Genomic DNA, 20,883 nt, shown 5'->3' on the forward strand with positions numbered 1-20,883 from the left:
ACCCTTAACTCTGATGAGGTCACAAGGAAACCAATCAATCAAAAGAAATCAGTGGAAGTCAATCAAAAACCCATCCCCATACCTCTAGTCTCAAAAATATACTTGACGCTGAACAGGATTCTTTTGTGGTCCTATCAATCACTTCCACATCTCCAACACACAAACTACACTAGAGGGTAGCCAGGAGTCCAGGCCCCCAGACCATTCCTCCTCCAGACTCAGGAATCTTGGCCCCCAGTTTCCTCCTCTCTCAGATACAGACAGGTTTCCTGGTCCCCATCAATCCTCCCTCAGACCCAGGTGTCCAGACCCCCAATTCTCCTCCTCTCTCAGGGATCCAAGCATCAGAATCCCGAAATTCTCACCAGGCCTCAGCTAGACTTCACCTGTCTTTTCCCAAAGCAAAAATCCTCTCCCAGACTGTCACCGTCGGATCCCCCTTCCCGCTGTCCGGCGCCCGGACCCGCCCCCCCTCCGGTCCCTCCCACTTTTCCCAAACAAAGCTCCCGGGCAACTTTCTCCCTCGCAGCGCCCCGCCCGCCCGCGGCTCCCCAGCCCCAGGCCGGGAGGTAGGTAGGAAGGCGCCGGCGGGAGTCGGGGATCCTGCTTTGGGGTGTGTGAGTTCGGGTGGGAAGTTATGCGTTATGAATTGCGGTGTTTGTGGGACCGTCTCTGAATTGCTTGCAGCCCTCTTTTTGCCGGGGGGGGGGGCCCGAGTTTGCGCTCGTGACTGAGCCTAAGTGTGGAGTTGGAACTTTTGCCAGAGTTGGGGTGTCTGTTGATGGGTCTGAGTTTGGGAGTGTGCGCCTGGGAGTCGGTGAGGATGGGGGACTGTGGGGGGAATGTCCGTGGAGGTATCGGTTTCAAGTGAGAAAGGGCCCCATGCTTGTTTCTGATCGAATTGGTTTGTGTGTGTCATTTGTGGGCGCCTGGTCCTCCTCATGGAGAAAGGAGGCCTCCTGGGTGGCAGAAGGGGGGGCTACGGTGCTTTCTGGATCTTCGGTCTTGTCTCTTTGGAGGTTTGGGGCCTGGGGCAGGAAATTAGTGGGGACCTTTCTGACTCAGCTCCTCTGTCCCTTTGTCTGGCCACATGGGGGAGAGCTGGGCTGGGATTTTGGCCTACGGGGGTCCTGAATGCCTCAGCGCCACTGGGCTCGGCCAGGGGTCTTTGTCTGTCTGGGCCGGAGCTCCGGGGTCCGAGGAAGGAGGGGGTTGGGGGCCTGGACTCTGGGGTCCTGGGAAAGCTGTGGAAGACGTGGAGCCGCCAGGGAGGCGGGATCTGACTGTATTGGAAAAAGTTTTCCCCTGTTCCCGGCCTCCGGAAAGTCACTGGGAACTTGAGTTGGATCCAAGCCCATGCCGCGGGGCGGGGGGGAGGGGGGGGAGGAAGGGGAGGGAAGAGGCGGGGCCGGGGGCCAGAGAGGAGGCGCCCTCGCTGGCCAGCCCCTCCCCTGATGGGGGTTGTGGGAAACTGGGGGAGGGGACGCCTGGGCCCTTTGTTCTGACTCTCCTGATGGCAGGGCGCCCCTGTCCCCCAGTCTGTGGTTCTGTAGGTCTTTCCTGGTCTTGGCTTGAGTTTGTGCCCTGAGTCTCTGTCCCCTGCCCTCTGGGTCTCTGTCCCCCCGACACTGGGTCTCTGTTCCCTGTCTCTGGGACTCTGTCCTCTCTCTCTAAGTCTCTGTCCCCCTCTCTCTGGATCTCCCCTCAGCCTTACTAGGGCCTGTGCCCCTCCTTCTTTTCTAGCAGCTGCTGCTCACATCCTGGCACCTGTTCTCGGGGTGGGACTGAGAAGATCTCACCCACGTCCCCCTTCCCTGCAAATAGGCTCTGACTCCTGTCTTCTTTAAACCAGTAATCCACACCCAAATTTTCAGCCCTCCTGGACCCTAGTTATTACTCTGGGGTCTTCAAGACTTCATCACAATCCAGGCTCCCCTGAGAACACAGGAGAACGCTCTCACCCTAAGCTTCCCCAGAAATCCAGCCCCTTTCTCCCCCAGGACCCAGGAGTCCAGGCCCCCAGTCTTCTGCTTCCCTCAGATCCAGGAGTTCGGCCTCCAGCCCCCTCCTTTCTCAGACCCAGGGGTCCAGATCCCCAAACCTCTTCTCCCTCAGATCCAAGGGTCTGGGTGCCCCCAGCCTCCTCTCTCAGACCCAGCAGTCTGGACTTCTAGCCCACCCTGCTCTGAGGTCCCTCTGGGTGGGTCAAGGGAATGTTGCTGAACTCTGTGTTCCTCCAGGCCCAGATGGGGGAACCCCGGGCTGGGGCCCCCCTGGACGATGGCAGCGGCTGGACAGGAAGTGAGGAAGGAAGCGAGGAGGGCACTGGCGGCAGTGAGGGGGCGGGGGGAGACGGGGGCCCAGACGCAGAGGGTGTCTGGAGTCCAGACATCGAGCAGAGCTTCCAGGAGGCCCTGGCCATCTACCCACCCTGTGGCCGGCGGAAAATCATCCTGTCCGATGAAGGCAAGATGTATGGTGAGTCCAGCCTGCTCTTTTGCCTTAGCCCCCACTGGTTAATAAAAATATTAAGCAACACTGATGGAGCTCTAAGCACAGTTCACATAAAAGCACATTGTATCCTCAGAATGACTCAGGTAGGAGTTAGCATCACCATTTGCACAAATGAGGAAACCAAGGCCCAGCAAGGCTAAATGATTTGCCTGAGGCCACAAAGAACCAGTATGTGGAGGAACTGGGATTTGAACCCAGGCAGCCTGGCTCCAAAGCCTGCAGTCATAATTCCTCTCCCTTATAGCCCCCGGCTTGCTGTGGACCTCTGGGAAATGTTGCTTCTCTCTCCTCCCCTGGTGTCCTCTCTGTTGGGAAGTTCTGCTGAAGGTCTAACTCTGTTCCATCTTTGACTTTTCAGGTCGGAATGAACTGATTGCCCGCTACATCAAGCTGAGAACAGGGAAGACTCGAACTCGCAAACAGGTCTCAGGACTGCCTTGTGGGCTTCTGTTTGGAGTGGGCTTGTCTTGTCAGGGTCAGCCTACCAGCAGATTCACATTAGAGGAGAGGCTTGTTCGTGTGTTTTTGCCTTTCCTTTTGGCCCCTTTGTTAGTACACTCTAACTGTGCCTATTGTGGTGTAGTTCTCTTAGCAGTTGCATGAGAACTAGAGGGTAAGACAGACCAGAAGAGCCAGAGAGAAAAGGATGGGGAAGAGAAATAAGACCCGGATTTGCTGGGTCTTGGGATGATCAGTAGTGTTATTGAGAAAAGAATAGCCTTTATGGACACATCTGTGTTCTTACGCTCCAAGACAGCTGGCACTTTCTATGTATTTGTTATCTTTCGTGTTTCAGCAGCTCCATGGGACACCTGGAGGGAGGGAAGGGGTACGGACGCAAGGGGTGAGTGGCTGTGGCCTGAATCTGCTTCTTTGTCACTCCCTTCAGGTCTCTAGTCATATCCAGGTTTTGGCCCGAAGGAAATCGAGGGAAATCCAGTCCAAGCTCAAGGTAGAGGTCAAAGGACCGTGGCAGACACCCTGAGAGAGAGGCAGAGACCTTGAGAGGAGGGATAGGGACCCAGAGAGAGGAGGATAGGGACCCAGAGAGAGGGGGACAGAGACCCAGAGAGAGAGGGCAACAGAGGTCCAGAGAAAGAGGGAGAGACCCAGGGTGGGGGACAGAGGCCCGGAGATGGGGACAGAGTCACACAGAGGTAGACAGATGAGGGGAACAGAGACCCAAGGTGGGGGTTAGTGGCCCAGCAAGGGGGTGAATAGAGACCCTGGGTAGGAAGAGTGTCATAGAGAGAGGGGGACCGAGATTTAGCTTAGGACAGGCAAGAAGGATGGGTCGTTGGGCCTGTCCTTTGACTACTGCTGTCTTCACCCTCCCTCTCCTCTCCTCCCCTCCCCTCACTGCCTTCTCCCTCTTATGCTGTGAGGATCTCCTCTTTGTCTCCTTCTGGTTCATCTTTCCATGTTGCCTGCCTGCATTTTCTGTGCCCAGAAATCTTCATTTCCTTTTGGAGATGTTCATATCCCTTTTCTTTTTTGCATCCTCTGGATTTCCTGTTCCATCTTGGCCTGAGACCTTCATTTTCTACTCCTCTGAGTATGGGGTCTTTTCTGCCTCTTCCTTAGGACTTGGGGACCACTACTTCCTGTTCTTTTTGTGCCCAGAAGCCTCCCCATCCTTTTTCTTTAAGTCTGAAAACCTTCACTCCCAATCTTTGGTCTTTTGTGGATCTCACTGTCCCCCTCCTTTCTGGGCTGGGAAACCTTCACCATCTCTTCTCTCTGGGTTTAAAAGTCTCATTTCCTGTTGCCTGTGTATTCGGAAACCTCCACTTCCGGCTCTTTCTGAACCTAGAAACCCTCATTGCTGTCTTTTATTCTGGGCCTGGGAACCCCTTTCCTCCTCTAGGCCTGGCTTTCTCTACTTTCTGTTCTATATTCATCCCTTGCTCCCCCTTCCTTCCATCGCTCAGCTCAGGGTGGCTGGACTATAGGGATTGGGAGGGCAGGAAGGTGGAGTGGGGCAGTCCAGGCCTCATTTCCTAAGTCGTGTTTTCTTTCTTCCTTTGGCACCCTCACCCCCCCCCCATGGGCAGGCCCTGAATGTGGTAAGTCCCCTTACGCATCCTCCCACCCTCTCCCTTTCCCAGACATTCCTGAGGAGGCCAGGAGGGGCGGGGGGCTGTAGTGAGAGGGGTTGGACCCTCACCCAACCCTTCGCCTTGGCTCTGCATCTCTGCGGGCTTGCCCTGCCATGTCATTGTCCCACCCTTCCTGTGTCGACTGGTACTTCCCACTAACATGGACCTCCAACATTTCCTCCAGGACCAGGTTTCCAAGGACAAGGCTTTCCAGACAATGGCCACCATGTCCTCAGCCCAGCTCATCTCAGCACCTTCCCTGCAGGCCAAACTTGGTCCCACCGGTCCTCAGGTGGCCTGGGTTGGGGATTGTGGGGTTCAGGGCTGGAGCGGTGGGGTTGCAGTTTCAACAGGAAATTGATTGAGCCCCCTTCTTTGTCTCTTCAGACCCCAGAGCTTTTCCAGTTTTGGTCGGGGGGTTCTGGGCCCCCCTGGAATGTTCCAGAGTAAGTACTTCCTATTTTGGCTCAGCACCTACTCCCCCTCCCCCCACCTCCAGCCCTCTCTCACCCCATCTTCCAGCTCCCAACTCTTTTGTGAGCATAGATTCTGGAGTCAGGCTATCTGAATTTGAATCCCAGGGAGGAGGCTGGGGCAGTGATCCGGAGAAGAAGACTAGGTCTGAGCTGGGATAGTGAGGAGGGGATGGGGAAGAGAGGAGAAGGAGGGATGGGGCTGGGGCCTGATGGACTGAGAAGGAGGGACGAGGCAAGGGGAGTGCTTGGGGTCTGGCTGGTGACTGGGGTTGGTGGGACCATCCAGAAATGTGCAACCTGGGGAAGGAGTGGATTTGAGGAGGAAATAAGCTCAGCATGGGATTGATGTGATGAATGTGAGGGGGCCTGTAGGATGCCCATGGGGATAATGACCTCCCAGTGAGATTGTCTGGGCCCCAGAGGCTCATGGGAAAGGCTTGTTCTCATCCCATAAAGGTGGTTCTTGGGCCTGAGGGTAGAGCAGGGCTCTTTATCTTCTCTCAGAGTCGGAAGGAAGAAAATGGGCCCCTTTTCAGCTCTGAGAGAGCCTTGAGGGTGACAGGATATGTTTTAAGCCTAGAAGATAGAAAGGGCCCCAGAGGCTCATGGGAAATGGAGTTTTCAGCCCATGGAGGTGGCCGTGGATCCAGGCTGGGAGAGAAAAAAGTTTGCTGGGGAGGTGCTGCTGGATGGGGACACAGGAAAGGGTCAGAACAAGTCCCTGGGGGCTGAAGGAACTACAGGTTTGCAGGGGAGAGGGTTGGGCTGGAAGGAGGGGTGGTTCAGCAACCATCGCACTGGGCATCGGGGTCCCACCTTTTATGGAGCTGATAGTCAAATGGGGGCAACGAATGTTAATTAAATCATCACCTAAATAAACACAAAATTGAAGTGTGTGCCGTAGTGTGGAGAATCAAAACAAGTTCTTGGGTGACGGAGAGAGTTCTGGGGGGTTTTCTGAGGAGGTAACACTGAAGGCCAAGTAGGACTTAGTAAGGTATATAACGGGGTTGGGAATATTTTAGGTAGAGAAAACAGCATGTGCCAAGGCCCTGAGGTGTGAAAGTTTGGGGAGTTCCAGAAACTGAGAGAAGTATTAAGCCATTGGCTGGTCAGTCAGATGTTTATTGAGCACCTACGAAGTGCCTGGTACTCTTTTTGTATTGGGGACCCAGCATTGAACAAATTAGAATTCCTGCTTTTGTGGAGCTTATATACTTGGAGAGGGGAGGAGGCAGACAATAAAGATATAGATAAATAAATAAGCATTAATAAGAAAAGAATAAATGTGGGAAATAAAGCAGGGTATATATCCTCTTTTTAGACAGGGGTCATGAGAGGCCTCTCTGAGGAGGTGGCATTTGAGCAGTGGCCCTAATGGGTAAGAGGGTAGGGTATTGGGGTTTAGATTTCAGAACTGGGATGGCAAGTACTAGGTTATGGTTTCTGCGGGTTCAAGTCTAAATGTCCACGGAGTTTGTGTCTTTCTGATCCTGATCTTTTGACACTTGGCCTCTGCCTGCCCTCTGACATCTCAGTCTCCTCACCACTATCTCCTGGGCTACCCATAGGTTATTGGCTTCTAGAGCCTTGTTGTTGAATACTGCAGTCACTAGCCACATGTGGTTATTGAAATTTAAGTTAATTAAAATTAAATAAGAATTCACTTCCTTGGGAATTCCCTGGCGGTAGAGTGGTTAGGACTCGGCACTTTCACTGCTGTGGACCGGGTTCAACCCCTGGTTGGGAAGATCCTGCAAGCCACTCAGCGTGGCCAAAAAAAAGAATTCAGTTCCTCAAATATCCTAGCCACATTCATACTCAGTAGTCACAGGTCATGTGCTCAGTAGGCACATGTGGCCAGTGGCTACTGTATTGGATGGCACAGATACAGAACATTTCCATCATCGCAGAAAATTCTATTGGACAGCCCTGCTTTATTTTATTTTATTTTTTAAATATTTATTTTATTGAAGTATAGTTGAGGCTTCAATGAAATGGTGCCCATAATGTACTTGCACAGGGTCTGGCTTGTCATGGCCCCTCAGTAAATGTTAGATGGTATGATTAGCATCTTTCCTTCTTACTGACCCCCAGTTTCCTTTCTCCCTCAGTGTGAAGCCATTCTCGCAGACACCGTTCTCCTTGTCACTGACTCCTCCATCTACTGACCTCCCAGGTAAGAGCCTGTTCTGCACCCTCTCTTGTTTTCCCCTCTCTCTTCTCAGCCCTGATTGCCTTTCCTTCAACCTTCCATTGATTAGGGGATACATTCTTACTGAGATCCAGCTCTCAGGCAGGGCCTGTGGGGGTATGGAAAGATGAGTCACAGAATTTATAGTGGTTAAGAGCCTGGCCTCTGTAGCCAGATCTACTGGGTTTATGGTCTGTCACTTGCTGACCTAAAGGACATCAGGGATATTGATATATTAATCAAGATTCTTTAGCTGCACATGACAGAAACCCAAATCAAGCTAGATGACCAAAAAAAAAGGGGGGGGGGAATTTATTGGTTCAGGTAACTGTTATTTCAGGAGTTACGGCTTCAGGCATGGCTGGATCCAGGGGCTCAAATGGTAGCATCAGGACTTGCTTGGGTCTGCTTTCCTCTGTGGTGGCTTCATTCCCAGGCAGGCTCTGCCCACCTGGCAGCAAAGATGGCTTCCAGAAGTCCATGCTGATATGGTCCTAAGTACTCACATTGGTGAAAGAGAGCTCTCAGGTTCCACAGATTCATCAATTGGGAATGTTTTTGGCTGCAAGTTACAGAATATCCAAATTAACAGTGCCTTAAATAGTAAAGGCTTTAATGATTCCACATAACAAAAAATCTGGAGGTGGGCTGCTCCTGTTCTGGTTCAGCAGCTCAGCAGTACCAGAACTGGCATCTCTATAGGTCTCTTGGCCTCTGTTTTATTATCCCAAGATGGCTGTTGTGACTCCAGGCAACACATTCCAAGCAGGACTTGGCCAGAGCCAAAAGCTTTCTCCTCCCAAAGTTCTGTCTTTTTCATTCAGGAAGAAACTCCTTCCCAGAAGCCCCCCAGCAGATTTCCCCTAACGTCTCATTGGCCAGGACTGTGTCACATGGCCACCTCTAGCTGCAAGGGAGGCTGGGAAAGTGAGTATTTAGCTTTTTCAGCTTCTAAGTGGAGGCAGGCAAGAGAGAACAGTGCTTGATATATTCAATAAATGTTAGCAATTATTATTGTTTGTTCTTCTCTCTCTAGGGTACGAGCCCCCCCAAGCCCTCTCACCTCCTGCTTTGCCCCCACCTGCCCCATCACCCCCAGCCTGGCAGGCTCGGGCTCTGGGCACTGCTCGGTTGCAGCTGGTAGAGTTCTCAGCCTTTGTGGAACCTCCGGATGCAGCTGACTCTGTGAGTGAAATTTTGGGATAGTCACTGGGGAGTTTTGGAATGAAGGGGGTTATAGGAAGGGAAAGCATAAAGCAGGGGTTCTCAAATTTTAGCATGTGTCAGAATAACCTGGAGGGCTTGTTAAAACACAGATTGCTAGGCCCACCCTTGGAATTTCTGATTCAGTTGTTCTGGTGTAGGATCTGAGAACTTGCATTTCTAACAAGCTCGCAGGTGATGTTGATGCTGCTGGTGCAGGGACCACACTTTGAGAACTACTAGAATAAAGGAAGTGGAAGGTCATGGGGTCATGGATTGGAAAGGCCAGAGAAATCATCCAGGACATTGTTCATTCATTCAGTAAACATTTTTGAGTGCCTACTGTGTGCCAGGCTTTGGGGTGGATACTGGGAGCCTGGAGAATAAAATCTGTTTCTAGGTGCCAGCTTTCCTGGCCTAGGATGGAGACAGATGCCATATTAGTCAGAGTGGACTGACTGTTAGAAGAAATGACTCCCAACCCTCAGGGACTGAACAACATAGAAGTTTCTCACTCATTAACATTTCAGTGTGGCTGGTTGGTAGGAGCCTTCCACACAGTGATTTGGGGAATCCAGGCTTCTTCCATTTTGCGGCTCTGCCATTTTCTAGGGCTTCAGAAGATGCTGCTGGATGCTCTGCATCTGGCTGGCAGATGGTGGAAGGCAGAGAGTCAAGACTTATGCAGGTTTTATGAATCTGGCTTGGAAGTGGCAACTATTAGGTCTGCTCACATCCCATTGGCCAGAACTTAGTCATGTGATCACACCTAACTGCAAAGGAGCCTGGGAAATGTAGTTTAGCTGTGTGAAAAGGAACTGGGATTTGTGAACACAGAGTCTCTGCCATAGTGACCTAAACGCCAGTTGCTGTATATCGTGGTCCTGGTAAAACCCAAGTCAGATGAGGTTAAAACCCTCCCATCTCACTTGGAGCAAAAGCTAAAGTCCTTTCAGTTGCCTACAAAGCTCTGGTTGATCTGACCCTCATTCCTGTTCTGATCTTACCTCCCGCCCTCTCACCCTTGTTTACTCTGCTCTGCCACACTGACCTCCATGCCCTTTCTCAAACATGCCAGGCCCACACTTGGTTCAGGGCCGTTGCATCTGGATGTCCTTTCCCCAGATATCCCCATTCTCTCCCTCCATTCATTCAGGCCTTTGCTTGTCTTCTCAGATTGGCTTTCCCAAGTCACTTTATGGAAAATGACAGTCTTGCCAGCATTACTATGCTTTATTTTTTTATAGCATATGTCACTCTCTGAAGGTTATATTATCCATGGAATGATTTTTTAAAATTTCTGTCTCTGCCGGTAGCTCCATGAGGTAAGGTAGCCCTGGGACCCAGAATAGTGCCTGCACACAGTAGGTCTCTTGACAGATGTCTGTTGAATAGCAAGTATGTGCTGGGATAGGGGAAGCTCACATTTCTGTGGGTGTACAGAGGAGTAATTATACCTGGGGAGTGAGTGAAGACTTCCCTGAGATGAATTTGCCATGTGCGGAACTGGATGTTTCAGACACAGAGAAACAGCATGAAGTTTTCAGGGAAACAAATAATTGAATATGGTGGGAGTTGGTGAGGCTGCAGATAGGTGGGTAGGTGCTGGTTCTGGAGGAACTGACATTGCCAAGCTGAGTGAGGGACCCAGACTTTGTTTAGAGGGTAATGGGGAACCACGGAAAAGGTAGGGTATAGAGATGCCATCTGATTGCGATCAAGGGAGGCTTTCAGGAAGAGGCAGATTTGGACGGACTTGGGCCTGGAAAGACAGAAGGAGGATTTGTATTGGAAGAGAAGAAGGGGAATATTTTCAAGGTATGGACAGAAGTGATAAGAATAAGAACAGATAGGAAGTCCTGATGTGGGCTCTGTGGATTTCCACCCATCCATCCATCCATCCATGAATACCTATTCAATACAGGGTCAGGTTGAGGGGGTGTGGGCTTTGTCCTAGGGGTACTGGAGAGCCATGGGAGGATTATGAGCAGGAGAGGGCCAGGGTTAGCTCTTTAGCCATGTGAGTGAAGAACTGAAGAGGAGATTGGAGGCTGGGAGGCCAGGGAGAAGGCTGGGGTGAGGGTGGGAGAGGACAGGGCTGTGGGGATGGAGAGCAGGGGACAGGGCAGGGAATTGGACAGTAAGGACAGGGCTTGGGGACTGAGATACTGTGGGAGTAAAGGGGCAGCAGGGAGTGGGGACAGTGCCTGAGAGCTGGGCCCAGTGGAACAGCAAGCAGGAGCTGTGGCGATGGTGACGGGGTGTGGGATGGGCTTGGGCAGCGAGGGCTGGGGGTCCAGCCCATCTCCCACTCCTCACCCGTGGCTTTCCCTCCTCAGTACCAGAGGCACCTGTTTGTACATATCAGCCAGCACTGCCCCAGCCCCGGAGCGCCCCCCCTCGAGAGTGTGGACGTCCGGCAGATCTATGACAAATTCCCTGAGAAAAAGGGTGGTCTCCGGGAGCTGTATGATCGTGGGCCCCCCCACGCCTTCTTCCTGGTCAAGTTCTGGGTGAGTTCCACCACCAAAAGCAAAAGTGCTCACAAGTCACGTGGCCTCCTAGCTAAGGCCACTGGCTCTAACGGAGAGTCTCAGGACTTACCAGGTCAGCCTGGGCCTTACCAGTCCTCATGGCTCAGAGTGTCAGCCCCCTCAGCAGCAAGGAACACCAAGGAGTTTTGGATGGGACCAGAGCAGGTGTGGAGACCTCCAGCCTCCCCAGGTCCCACTAGACTTTGCCACACCCAGTCACGCAACTTATACGGCCCTGGGGATTTGCTTGTGACATTTCAGACTTCCCTGTGTCCCACCTGACCACACCAAACCTTGTTGCTAAGGAATGGCTCCTTCCCCTTAGCAAATGAATCCTGGAGTGTTTGGTCTCTAAAGAGGTCTCTAAAGAGACCAAAGTGTTTGGTCTCTTTACTGGGTTTCACCAGACCCTGTTGCTAAGAATGTCTGGCCTTGAGGAAGGGACTGAAGGAGCTGGGGAGTGGCTTTGTAAAGTCCCGTATTTATTTAGCAGTCATTTATTGAGCACTTAATGTATATAAGCCCTGAGCCAGGTATGTAATTGTGAATAAGAGGGTTTCTTAGGCTTATTTGGTGTGGTGTCCAGTACAATGACTGATGCTATATATAGGGGTTCAATCAATATTTGAATGTTTAGGTGGTGCTAACTCTTGTGGTAACCAGGGCTGTGGAGGGATATACATAGTCTTCAAGAAGGAAAGCCCGTAGCTTCCATGGTTATGAAGCATTCTGGTATGTGATGTGGCGGCCTGAGACGGCTCTGAGGATGTGCTGCTGAAGTTTTAGGCATTGTTAGGGCTTAAGACACGCCTCACAAGGTCCCAGGTCTGGAGAGCAACCCTTCAGAAGCCCAGTATGTGAAGGGCTGCAGGGGAGTGGCCGGGAAGGCCTTCTGTTTTCTTTAGCTTCACAAGGCCCTGTTGCCAGGGTGATGGATGGAGTCAGGCCTCTGAGGAGAGCACTAAACCACCCTGGAGAATGACCTGACCAAGTCAGCAACTACAGTTAGGAAAAGGAAGAGAGATGCCTCCTGGGAAGGTGACCAAGGGGCTCAGACCAAAGATGTGATGGGGTCTTAGGCTTCATTAGGCTCCACTTGGCCTAATGGACTGTCTTCCAATTGGCCACTGGGGTCATGAAGGGATCTGACACCTGAGAATTGGCTGAAAGGGCCTGGGAGAGTTTTCTAGAGAGGAGTCAGGCTTCCCCAGACCTCACCATGCCCCGTTGCTAGGGAATAGCCACTTGTCTTAGCAACCAGGGTCAGGAAGGGCCCTGAGGGAGAGCCTCTGGTTGCTAGGGAATAGCTGCCTCCTTAGTAACCAGGCCCTTGGAAGGGGCTGAACACCTGAGTTGGGGGTTTCAGGAGAAAAAGTTGAATTCCAGGGCCTCCTTGGTGGGGAAGTTACTGAGGAGAGAGGGTCAGGACCATGGGGGACCCAGACATGTTTAACACTGATGGAAGGAACGGTGGGTCTTCTCCAGAAACTGGCCCATGGTGAGGTGGGGACTTTAAATGTTGAGGAAAAGAGATGGGCAACTGCAGGGCAATGGGTGACACCAGGCCATGAAGCACAGTTCCCACTTTAGAAGAGTCCCCACTGTTTATAAGGGACACCCCCTCCAACTTACCTGTGCCTCCCCATCCCCAGGCGGACCTGAATTGGGGCCCGAGTGGCGAGGAGGTGGGGGCCGGCGGTAGCAGTGGTGGCTTCTATGGAGTGAGCAGCCAGTACGAGAGCCTGGAGCACATGACCCTCACCTGTTCCTCCAAGGTCTGCTCCTTTGGCAAGCAGGTGGTGGAGAAGGTGGAGGTGAGGCTGGAGGGGTGGAGCTCTGGGCGGGTGAGTGCCCAGCCACCTGCCACTTTGGGGATGCAGACTAAATGGACTGGGAGCCACGACAGCTCAGGCCTTTGGGGGTCTGCATGGTGGGTGGGGGGTGTCCTAACCTCTTTAATGCACGGGCTTAGAGCTAATACGGAGTTCCAAAGTGATGTGTAGAGGTCACTTTGAGGGTTTAAAGATACTGTGTGGTACAGAGATTTACAGTCACTAAGATTCAGAAGGTTCTTGTGGATTTGGAGGAGTCCGTAGGGCAAGGAGGTTCAAGGGTCACACTTAGGGGTTGCGGAGGGCTTGAGGGGGCTCTCAAGTACAGAGGTCAAATAGACTTTGGAGATCTCATGGAGGGTCTTTGGAGCGTTTGAGGGTATCTGAGGGCCTGGAGGGTTTTGAGGGTTCAGAGCACAGCTTTGAGGGGCTGGAGGGGTCCCTAGTTCCAGGCTCAGTGAGCCTGAGCTGGGTACCCAAGGGTTCAGGGTCCCATCTTTGGTCACTGTGGATGGGGCAATGGGGGGAAGATGGCAGTGGGGAGTGGGTGTGGCATCTGAGAGGTGGCGTGGAGTGGGATTCAATTCCTGGGGTGACCCCTGTGTCTCTGAGTCACTGTCCTCTCCACTCCCTGTCCCCTGGTTCAGACGGAGCGTGCCCAGCTGGAGGACGGGAGGTTCGTGTACCGCCTACTGCGCTCACCCATGTGTGAGTACCTGGTGAATTTTCTGCACAAGCTGCGGCAGCTGCCTGAGCGCTATATGATGAACAGTGTCCTGGAGAACTTCACCATCCTCCAGGTGATGCGCTGGTGCTGGGCCTGAGCAGGGACCCTGATATGGAGGGGAGTGCCTGCAACAGACCCTCAGCCTACGGACCCTTTACCTGGGAAACTGACACAGTGGGGACCTCACACTTGACCCTTAGCTTAGGGGACCCATTTACCCAGGGAACTGTTATGGTGGGGATTCCACAGCATTCTCATAAAAGGGAAATTGACCTGGAGGACACCCCACAGTGGATCTTCAGCCTAGGGGACCCCCTTCACAGGGAACCTAACCTTAGCCCAGGGAACATGATATGGTAGAATCTCCTTTAACTTTGGGAAGTATGATGTGATGGGGACCCCCTTGACCCTATAATGTGATATAGCATCTGATGTGAGGCCCCTCCCTACTGACCCTGAGACCTAGAACCTGGCATGTTGGCATCCCATCTACCTGGGGGAACATGACATGGTGGGGATCCCTTTCTTGGGTATCCCATGATTCCTCGGGCAGGGCACAGTGTTCCCTGCCCTCCCTTCTAAGCATAAACCCCTTCTCCTGGCCTCCTTGGCAGGTGGTGACAAACAGAGACACCCAGGAACTGCTGCTCTGCACCGCCTATGTCTTCGAGGTCTCCACCAGTGAGCGGGGGGCCCAGCACCACATTTACCGCCTGGTCAGGGACTGAAGGGGGACCCCAGAAGTGGCTCACCCCCGGAATACCCTCCTCCCAGGAAGGACCTCCAGCTTTCCTCACGTTTCTTACTTGGCGGGGGGGTGGGGGGGGTGGGCTGCTCCCTCTTAGGACCTTAAAAGCTCAGTGGTGAGTTGAATGGGCTGGGACTGAGGGGGAAGGATGGATCCTGATATTGGGACCTCACAGGGGTGTCTGAAAGGACAGATCACTCCAGAGCATTTGACACTGGGGACAGGAGTGAGACAACCGGTGAGACAGCACTCGTTTTCTGTCTCTGACAGGCATCCTCCCCCTTCTCTGTTGTGGAGGTCTTGGAGGGCCCCAGTTACACATTGGCTTGTCCCTCTCTGTTTTTCAGCACCCCCCTTCTTCCCAATCTGCCTCTCCTTACCAGCCCCATCCCAGGACCCTGATATTGAATTTTGAAGGTTAACCCTTTCTGTGCAGGAGTAGAGCCAGGTGGGCCCTGGAAATATTTTTTTTTTTTTTAATATAACAAGAGATATTTATAAGTGGGTGTTAGGGTCGTGACTTTTTCTCAGCTGGGCAAGCAGTGGGGTGAGGCTTTTAAACCTCATGTCCTCTTCTAAATGAGCCGTGGGGCTAGACTGTGTTGCCGCCTTCTCCTCCCCTCCCCCCAAAGTGTGTTGGTTTGTGTTTTGACAGAGGATAAAGCTATTTTACCAAAACGCAGGGGATTTATTTGGCGTTTGGGCTAAAAATAATCTAGTGGGAGGTGGTAGGCCGACAGAAGAGGCAAAGAAATGAGGTGTCTTTAGGGGCAGGAAGCTGGTGGCCGGAAACCCCAGGTCCCCAGGGAGAGGTGACAACAGCGGGTCAGGCAGACCTCTGGGTCCCCGAGGGGAATGAGGGCTCAATGGCTGGGACCAGCTGGGGATTAAACAAATATTTACAGGCGACAGGGAACTAAATGCCCAGGGCACTTGAGGGGGGCGGGGCAGGGCTTCGGGAAGGTCGGGGCCTATCGGTACCGAGCGAGCCGATCGTAGACGTGGTCCAGGTTTCTGCACAGGAATATGGAGAGCGTCATGAAGCTGAGCTATAGAGAAAGGAGACGCGGTCAGAGAGGTCGAGGGGGTGCCGGGGAGAGTTGGGGGTCCCCAGGGAAAAAACCTAGGGGGTGGGGCCAGGGGAAGAAAATAAGGGCCCGCGAGTTGGGCGGGGCTGCGTCATGGGAGGTGTGGAGAAGGGAGCAGGTAGGAGATGGGCGGGACTAGAGGGACAACTGGGCCTGGTCGTGAAAGACTGTCAGGGACGGGAGTTTGGAGAATATGGCGGAATTAAGGGTAAAAGGGCTAGAGGTCATTGGGTAGGACACCAAAGGGCGGGCCGGGGAGGGGTGGGAGCGGAGTTGAAGCAGGAAGGAATAGGGTGGGGTAGAGGGAATCCAGCTGCGTCTAGCATAGGTCTAGAGTCTGAGAAGCCGCGTGATCCGGAGAAAGCCCAAAGTCCTTTATTCCGGAGGCTTATCTATCTCGCCCTCCGTCTCGGCCTCTAATTCCATTTCGGCCTCCATCTCCGCGCCTACACTCCCGGTCTCAGGTTGTTCCTCGTCTTGATCCCAAAGGGGCCAGGGCCCCAGAGCCATGGGCAGCTTACCCTGCGGGGCCTTGTCCCCCCAGTTAGGGCAGGCACCGCCATGCCCCAGCCAACCCACAGACTGCCGCTACGCCCGCTGCTGCTCAGCACACCATAGCGCCTGCCGCTGCCATCGGTGCTCGGGCCGGGCCCGCAGTTCGAACCTGCGGCTGCCGTTCCCGGTGGAGCATGCTGCGTGGTAGTAGCAGGCTCAGCCCCGCCACACTCACCTGAGGGGAAAGGGGAGGGATGTTGCGGCCAATAGCAGGAGGATGATATGCCAAGGAGGACCAATGGGAGCCTCGCGAGGAAGGGTGGGAACGCCTGCTCCCTCCGCGCAACCAATCAGGGCTCACAGAGGCTAGGTCTCCTCCCTCGTCCCATGTGGAGCCTCAGGAGGGCCTGGATTGGCTGACGCTGTACACGCATGAGCCTTTCCCTGAGAGAATGGTTGGACGCGCAATTTGGGGCGGGGCCATCTAGACCAATCGCGAGTGGGGGCGGGACCAGATTACCTCAAGTAGACCCACGCCGAGACAAACGCCCACTATGGAGATGAGGTTGTTGTGCAACCACTTCTGGAGGCTCCGTGCGCAGCCCTGGGGATATAGGGGAGAGGTTACAGGTAGGGTTCTTTTGGGGATTCGCCCTCAAGCCTGGGCCCACTGTTCTCCTCCGCCCTGCCCTAACCCTTCTTTCAGGTACCGCCCCCCTTCCCTAGTTACCAGGGTTCTCTAGTCTCTCCGCTTCGGACGGTCCAAGCCTTCCCCCTCCCCAGGCATCAGCGTTCCAGATCCTGCTCTTTCGCCTAGGCCTTTTCTTTAGGCCCCGCCCTTCAAAAGACCCCGCCCCTTGGAGCTCTGCCCCTCTTGTAGTACCTCCCTTTCTCGTAGCTCCACCCTGTCAGGCCCCTCCCACGTCCTGCGCTCCAAATCCTCCCCACCTCACGGTAGATGTAGCTGTTCGCGGGGACCAAGCAAATGTCTGCATTGTGTCGGGGCCGCGCCAGTTGTCCGAGCCCGCTGAACTGAGGGAAGGAGATCTTATCGAAGATTGCGGAGTCGTTGGTCGCCGATGAGTTATAGCAGGAGCAGGGCACGCGAGGCCCTCTCGATTCGTTGCTCCTCAGGCTGGGGATACGGAACCAGTCCTGAGGAGAGTTCCAGCCGCAGCAGCGCAGCTAGGAGAGGGACAAGAGTCAGAGGAACAGGGGCTGGAGGGATGCAAGATGCTTTGGGGGATCAGGGGACTGGATGATGGGTATGAGGTCATACTGGGGAGTAGAGGGCTAAGTGGTGAGTGCAGGGTGGGGGACTGTGAGCTGGGCTGGGGTCATGGCAGGGCCAGGAGACATTAGGCGAACATGAGGTTGGGAGAGACAAGTCACGGGGGTAGGGGTCATGGGGCCCGGGGGAGGAACTGCAGAATCGTGCTGTGGACTGAAGAGTGGATAGGCAGTACAATTCGGCCTCAGGGAGGGGACAAATGGTTGGGAGGGCGGGGTCATGTGAGTGACCAGGGAATGGAGTCTCACTTGGGCCGGGTCCTTTGGGAACCAGAGTCACTATTGGGCAGGGAGTGGGGTCACGCTAGGGCCTTGGGGCTGAGGGTGGAGTCTTGTCGAGGCGGGGGGCGGAGCCACTGCAGGAGCTGGGAGCTGGGGCACTGGGCCACGTCGCCGCGGCTGGAGGTGGAGTAGGTGAGTAGGGTTACTTTAGGGTCCTAGAGCAGGGGGCTCGGGTCGCGTCGGGGCCAAGTCTCTTCCAGGCAGTGGGCGGAGCCACGTCAGAGTCCCAGAGCTAGAGGGAGGGATCCTGGTGGGTGGGGGCCTCACGCACCTGAAACTGCACGTAGTCCCAGCTCTCCTCCGCAGCCGTCTCCTCCGGGTGGGCGCGGTAGGTTTCGATCGTCTTCAGCACGACGTTCTCCACTTTCCGCTCCAGCTGATAGGCCGAGAGTGAGGATGAACCACTACCTGCCTCCCCACCGCCATCTGCCCCAACCCACTCCAGCCACTCCGTGGCTGTCTTAGCCTCAGGTAGTCCCTGAGCATCTTCAGGTCGGCCTCGGTTTTTCGCTGAATGGCTAGCTATGTCTCTATCCCTCAAAATCTCTCTCTCTCTGCCTGTTTCTATCGTCTGTCTTTCCGTTTCTCCACTATCTCCCATGATCTCATTCGGTTTCTGTCTCTTTCTCGGAGCCTTCTGTTTCTCTGAGGTTTGTTTGTTTGTTTGTTTTCCTGCTTCCTTTTGGATTTGTGTCTCTCTTCCTCTGTCCGTGTCGGTGAGTCTCTCTGGCCCTCCCTGTCTCTAGCTCCTTCTCTGTGTCTCTCTGCTAGTCTCTGCATCTGTCTCTGTCTTTCCGTATCTCTGTTTCTTTCTGTCTTCTTTATCTCTGTTATTTCTCTTTGTCTATGTCAGCCCCTGTCTGCCTTTGTTTCTGTCTCTTTCTACCACCCACTAGCTGGGGTTGGCAGGGGGAGAAGGGGAACTCACCTGGACCTTCTGAGTGGAGATGAGGATTCCCAGGGTGATCTGTGTGGCAAACAGGAGCAGCAGTGTCCCAAAATACTGGGGAGAGGCAGAGTGGAGAGGTCAGGCTGAATCCCTCCGCAGGATGAAGGAGCTGCCAGGGCTCTATTTGAGGGCAAGATGTGAATGAGCCTAGGGGTGGAGGGGGGAGGGGCACTCACCAGGCCCAGGAGGCAGCGGAACTCCTTCAGGGCCCCCACACAGCCCAGGAGGGCAAGGCCCATGGTGAGGATTCCTGAGATGGCCAGGGCCTTGGACCAGATCTGCAAGGGCATGAAGGACAAGCCTGGGGGAGGTGAGAGGCAGTGACGTTTGGCTCCATGTGCACAGCTCCAGGCAGCCCCATTCCATACCCACACACTACCCAAGCGGGGGACAGTAACCTGGGGGACCTCTTCCTGGGCTCCTGGCATCCTTTTCTCTGGGTTTCTGTCCCTGTCCCACCCTGAATCTCTCTATCCCTTTTCTTCTGGGATTCTCTCCACCTCTCTCTGTGGGTCTCTGTCCCTCTCTCTCTTTGGATCTCTGTTCCCTTCTTTCTAGATCTCTGTCCCTCTTTCTTCCTGGTCTCTGTCTTTCCCTCTTGTTCTTAGTCTCTCTTTCCTCCGTCAGCTCCTACCCACCCCCAATAGTTTCAGCCCCATCATTTGTTCTGTGACACTGGATCAGCCATCTAAACCTCCCTGAGACCTAGGGAATAATGTTATCTATTTCCTAGGGTTGTTTTGAGCAACACATGGGAGGCATGTGTTCAACTGGTCCTCTACACAGGGCGAACACATTATATATGAGCCATTAGGATTTTGACTATTACCCCATTGTTATTTTCCTACAATTATTATTAGTCTTGATCTGTTCTTTTACTTCCTTGCTGTGTGACATCCAGTAAGTGTCTTCCCCTCTCTGAGCCTCAAGAGAGGGAAGATTTATGGGAGAATCTGATGAGCCTCTGCCCAAGATCTGACACCTAGGAAGTGTCTGAGAAATGGCCATTATTATTACTGGTATGCACAACTCATTTGCCAGAGGAAGAAGCTGAGGCTCGGAGAGTTATGGCAGTAGAAAGTGGTGGAGCAAAGCCTGCGATCAGAACAGGGAGTTGGGCACCATGGGCCTCCCTGGGTTGAGGGAGACCACAGGAGGTCCTTGGAAGGGAGCCCAGTTCATGCCTGCTCCAGGAAGGCCCACCCGGACTGCCCCAGCTCCCTTACCCACAAAGGACACGAAGCTGGTCTTGTCGATGAGTATCCAGATGCCGAAGCAGAAAATAAGGCTGCCTAGGACCTGGGGAGAGGAGAGGAGAGCATGGCCGGTGGGCGAAGGGGGGTTTGAGATTGGGCAGCTGCGGCAGGGGCTGGGGCCTGGGCTGGGGAGCCGGGAGGCAACTCACGAAGAAGAAGAGGTTGAAAACGAAGAGGAGGTACTTGATGAGGCTGAGGCAGCTGTCCTGGGCTGACATCTTCTCCTAGAGGTGTGAGAGAACAGTGGGAGGGACAGGACAGAAGGGGTGGTGGCAGTAGGGGGACGCAGGCCTGAGAGAGAGATAGGGAGAGGCCGAGAGAGAAGAGAAAGGAAGAACTCAGAGAAAGAGGAAGTTCCAGGGGCAGAGCCCCACCCCCTCCCTTTACATGCGAGGTGACTTTCTTCTGTGTCTCTGTCCCCATCTCCCTCACCTGCCCCACTGGGATGCACACACCAGTACCTGAGGGGCCTTGGAATTGGTGGGCACCGAGGACACACCAGGCAGTTCTTCCCAGGTCTCCATGGCTCAGGCTGGGGGACGCGCAGGGAACCCTGATCTACTTGCACCCACCTACTCTGGGCACCAGGACCCCAGGCCGGCCCTGGACAGCCGCCGACCTCACAGACACTCTGACCTCACCGCCTGCAAAGCTCTGCCATCTCTGCATTCATCTCTGTCCCCGCTTCCTGGCCCTCCCAGTTTCTTGTCCTCCTCTCTCTCGGTCTCTGTTCTTTTCTCTCTGGATCTTTATCCTCTCTTTACCTCTGGGTCTCTGTCCCCTTCCGCCCCAGGTCTCTATCCTTTCCCTGTCTGGTTTCTGGCCCCTTATCTATGTGCCTGCCCTTCTTTCTCTGTTCATCTACCCCCTTCCCCCACCTTCCCGACATTGCCCCTCTCTCGGAGTCTGCATCCTGTTCTTGGCAACAAGTGTAGACCAAGGTCCTCCCACGTGCTGGGCCAGGGGCTGCGCACCTGGGGGAAGTGAAAGTGCTGCAGGTCCCAAGTGGGAAGGTCCCCAGTGTGAGGGGGTGACTTGGCGGTACCAGAACACCCAGAGCGGAAGCTGAGCCTCAGGCAGTACTTCCTGCTTCTGCAGTGAGGCCCCTAGAGGGGCAGGCCCCACGGGAGTCAGGATTAAGCCCAGGACCTTGGCCATTAGATCCGGGTGTGCAGTACCTGATTCTCTAGGCCCGA

The 20,883-nt window shown here is 54.1% G+C and overlaps 2 protein-coding genes and 1 long non-coding RNA gene across 7 annotated transcripts; 1 reads left to right on the plus strand and 2 right to left on the minus strand.

Moving 5' to 3' along the window:
- Positions 1–522: 522 nt before the first annotated feature.
- Positions 523–14,856, plus strand: TEAD2 (TEA domain transcription factor 2). Of its 3 annotated transcripts, none has more exons than XM_059999525.1 (12): positions 523–569; positions 2,241–2,478; positions 2,873–2,937; positions 4,569–4,580; positions 4,798–4,905; positions 5,001–5,059; positions 7,204–7,268; positions 8,320–8,468; positions 10,826–10,999; positions 12,673–12,834; positions 13,500–13,652; positions 14,194–14,856. In XM_059999525.1, the coding sequence occupies exons 2-12, from the start codon at positions 2,247–2,249 to the stop codon at positions 14,305–14,307; spliced, it is 1,293 nt and encodes a 430-aa protein (XP_059855508.1). In that variant the 5' UTR covers positions 523–569; positions 2,241–2,246; the 3' UTR covers positions 14,308–14,856. The 3 variants fall into 3 exon arrangements, with proteins under 3 accessions (XP_059855508.1, XP_059855509.1, XP_059855507.1); XM_059999526.1 differs by lacking the exon at positions 523–569 and adding an exon at positions 3,404–3,466 and having other exon boundaries at positions 1,821–2,478; XM_059999524.1 differs by lacking the exon at positions 523–569 and having other exon boundaries at positions 1,821–2,478.
- On the minus strand, positions 7,581–11,146 carry LOC132416225 (uncharacterized). The gene is made up of 3 exons (XR_009517500.1): positions 11,091–11,146; positions 8,347–8,466; positions 7,581–7,845 (listed from the first exon to the last, which is right to left on the minus strand). It is a non-coding gene; the product is annotated as an uncharacterized lncRNA (long non-coding RNA).
- Positions 14,857–15,156: 300 nt separating the features above from the next.
- Positions 15,157–20,117, minus strand: CD37 (CD37 molecule). 3 transcript variants are annotated; one of them, XM_059999527.2, is made up of 9 exons: positions 19,837–20,117; positions 19,658–19,730; positions 18,608–18,732; positions 18,411–18,485; positions 17,754–17,858; positions 16,859–17,095; positions 16,431–16,514; positions 16,029–16,145; positions 15,157–15,376 (listed from the first exon to the last, which is right to left on the minus strand). In XM_059999527.2, the coding sequence occupies exons 1-9, from the start codon at positions 19,903–19,905 to the stop codon at positions 15,299–15,301; spliced, it is 963 nt and encodes a 320-aa protein (XP_059855510.1). In that variant the 5' UTR covers positions 19,906–20,117; the 3' UTR covers positions 15,157–15,298. The 3 variants fall into 3 exon arrangements, 2 of the variants coding, with proteins under 2 accessions (XP_059855510.1, XP_059855511.1); XR_009517499.2 differs by having other exon boundaries at positions 15,238–15,376; positions 15,937–16,145; XM_059999528.2 differs by lacking the exon at positions 16,029–16,145 and having other exon boundaries at positions 19,837–20,112.
- Between the last annotated feature and the right edge of the window lie 766 nt (positions 20,118–20,883).

The sequence above is a fragment of the Delphinus delphis genome, chromosome 20 (genome assembly GCF_949987515.2).
Source record: "Delphinus delphis chromosome 20, mDelDel1.2, whole genome shotgun sequence".
In the NCBI taxonomy this organism is placed as follows: domain Eukaryota; kingdom Metazoa; phylum Chordata; class Mammalia; order Artiodactyla; family Delphinidae; genus Delphinus; species Delphinus delphis.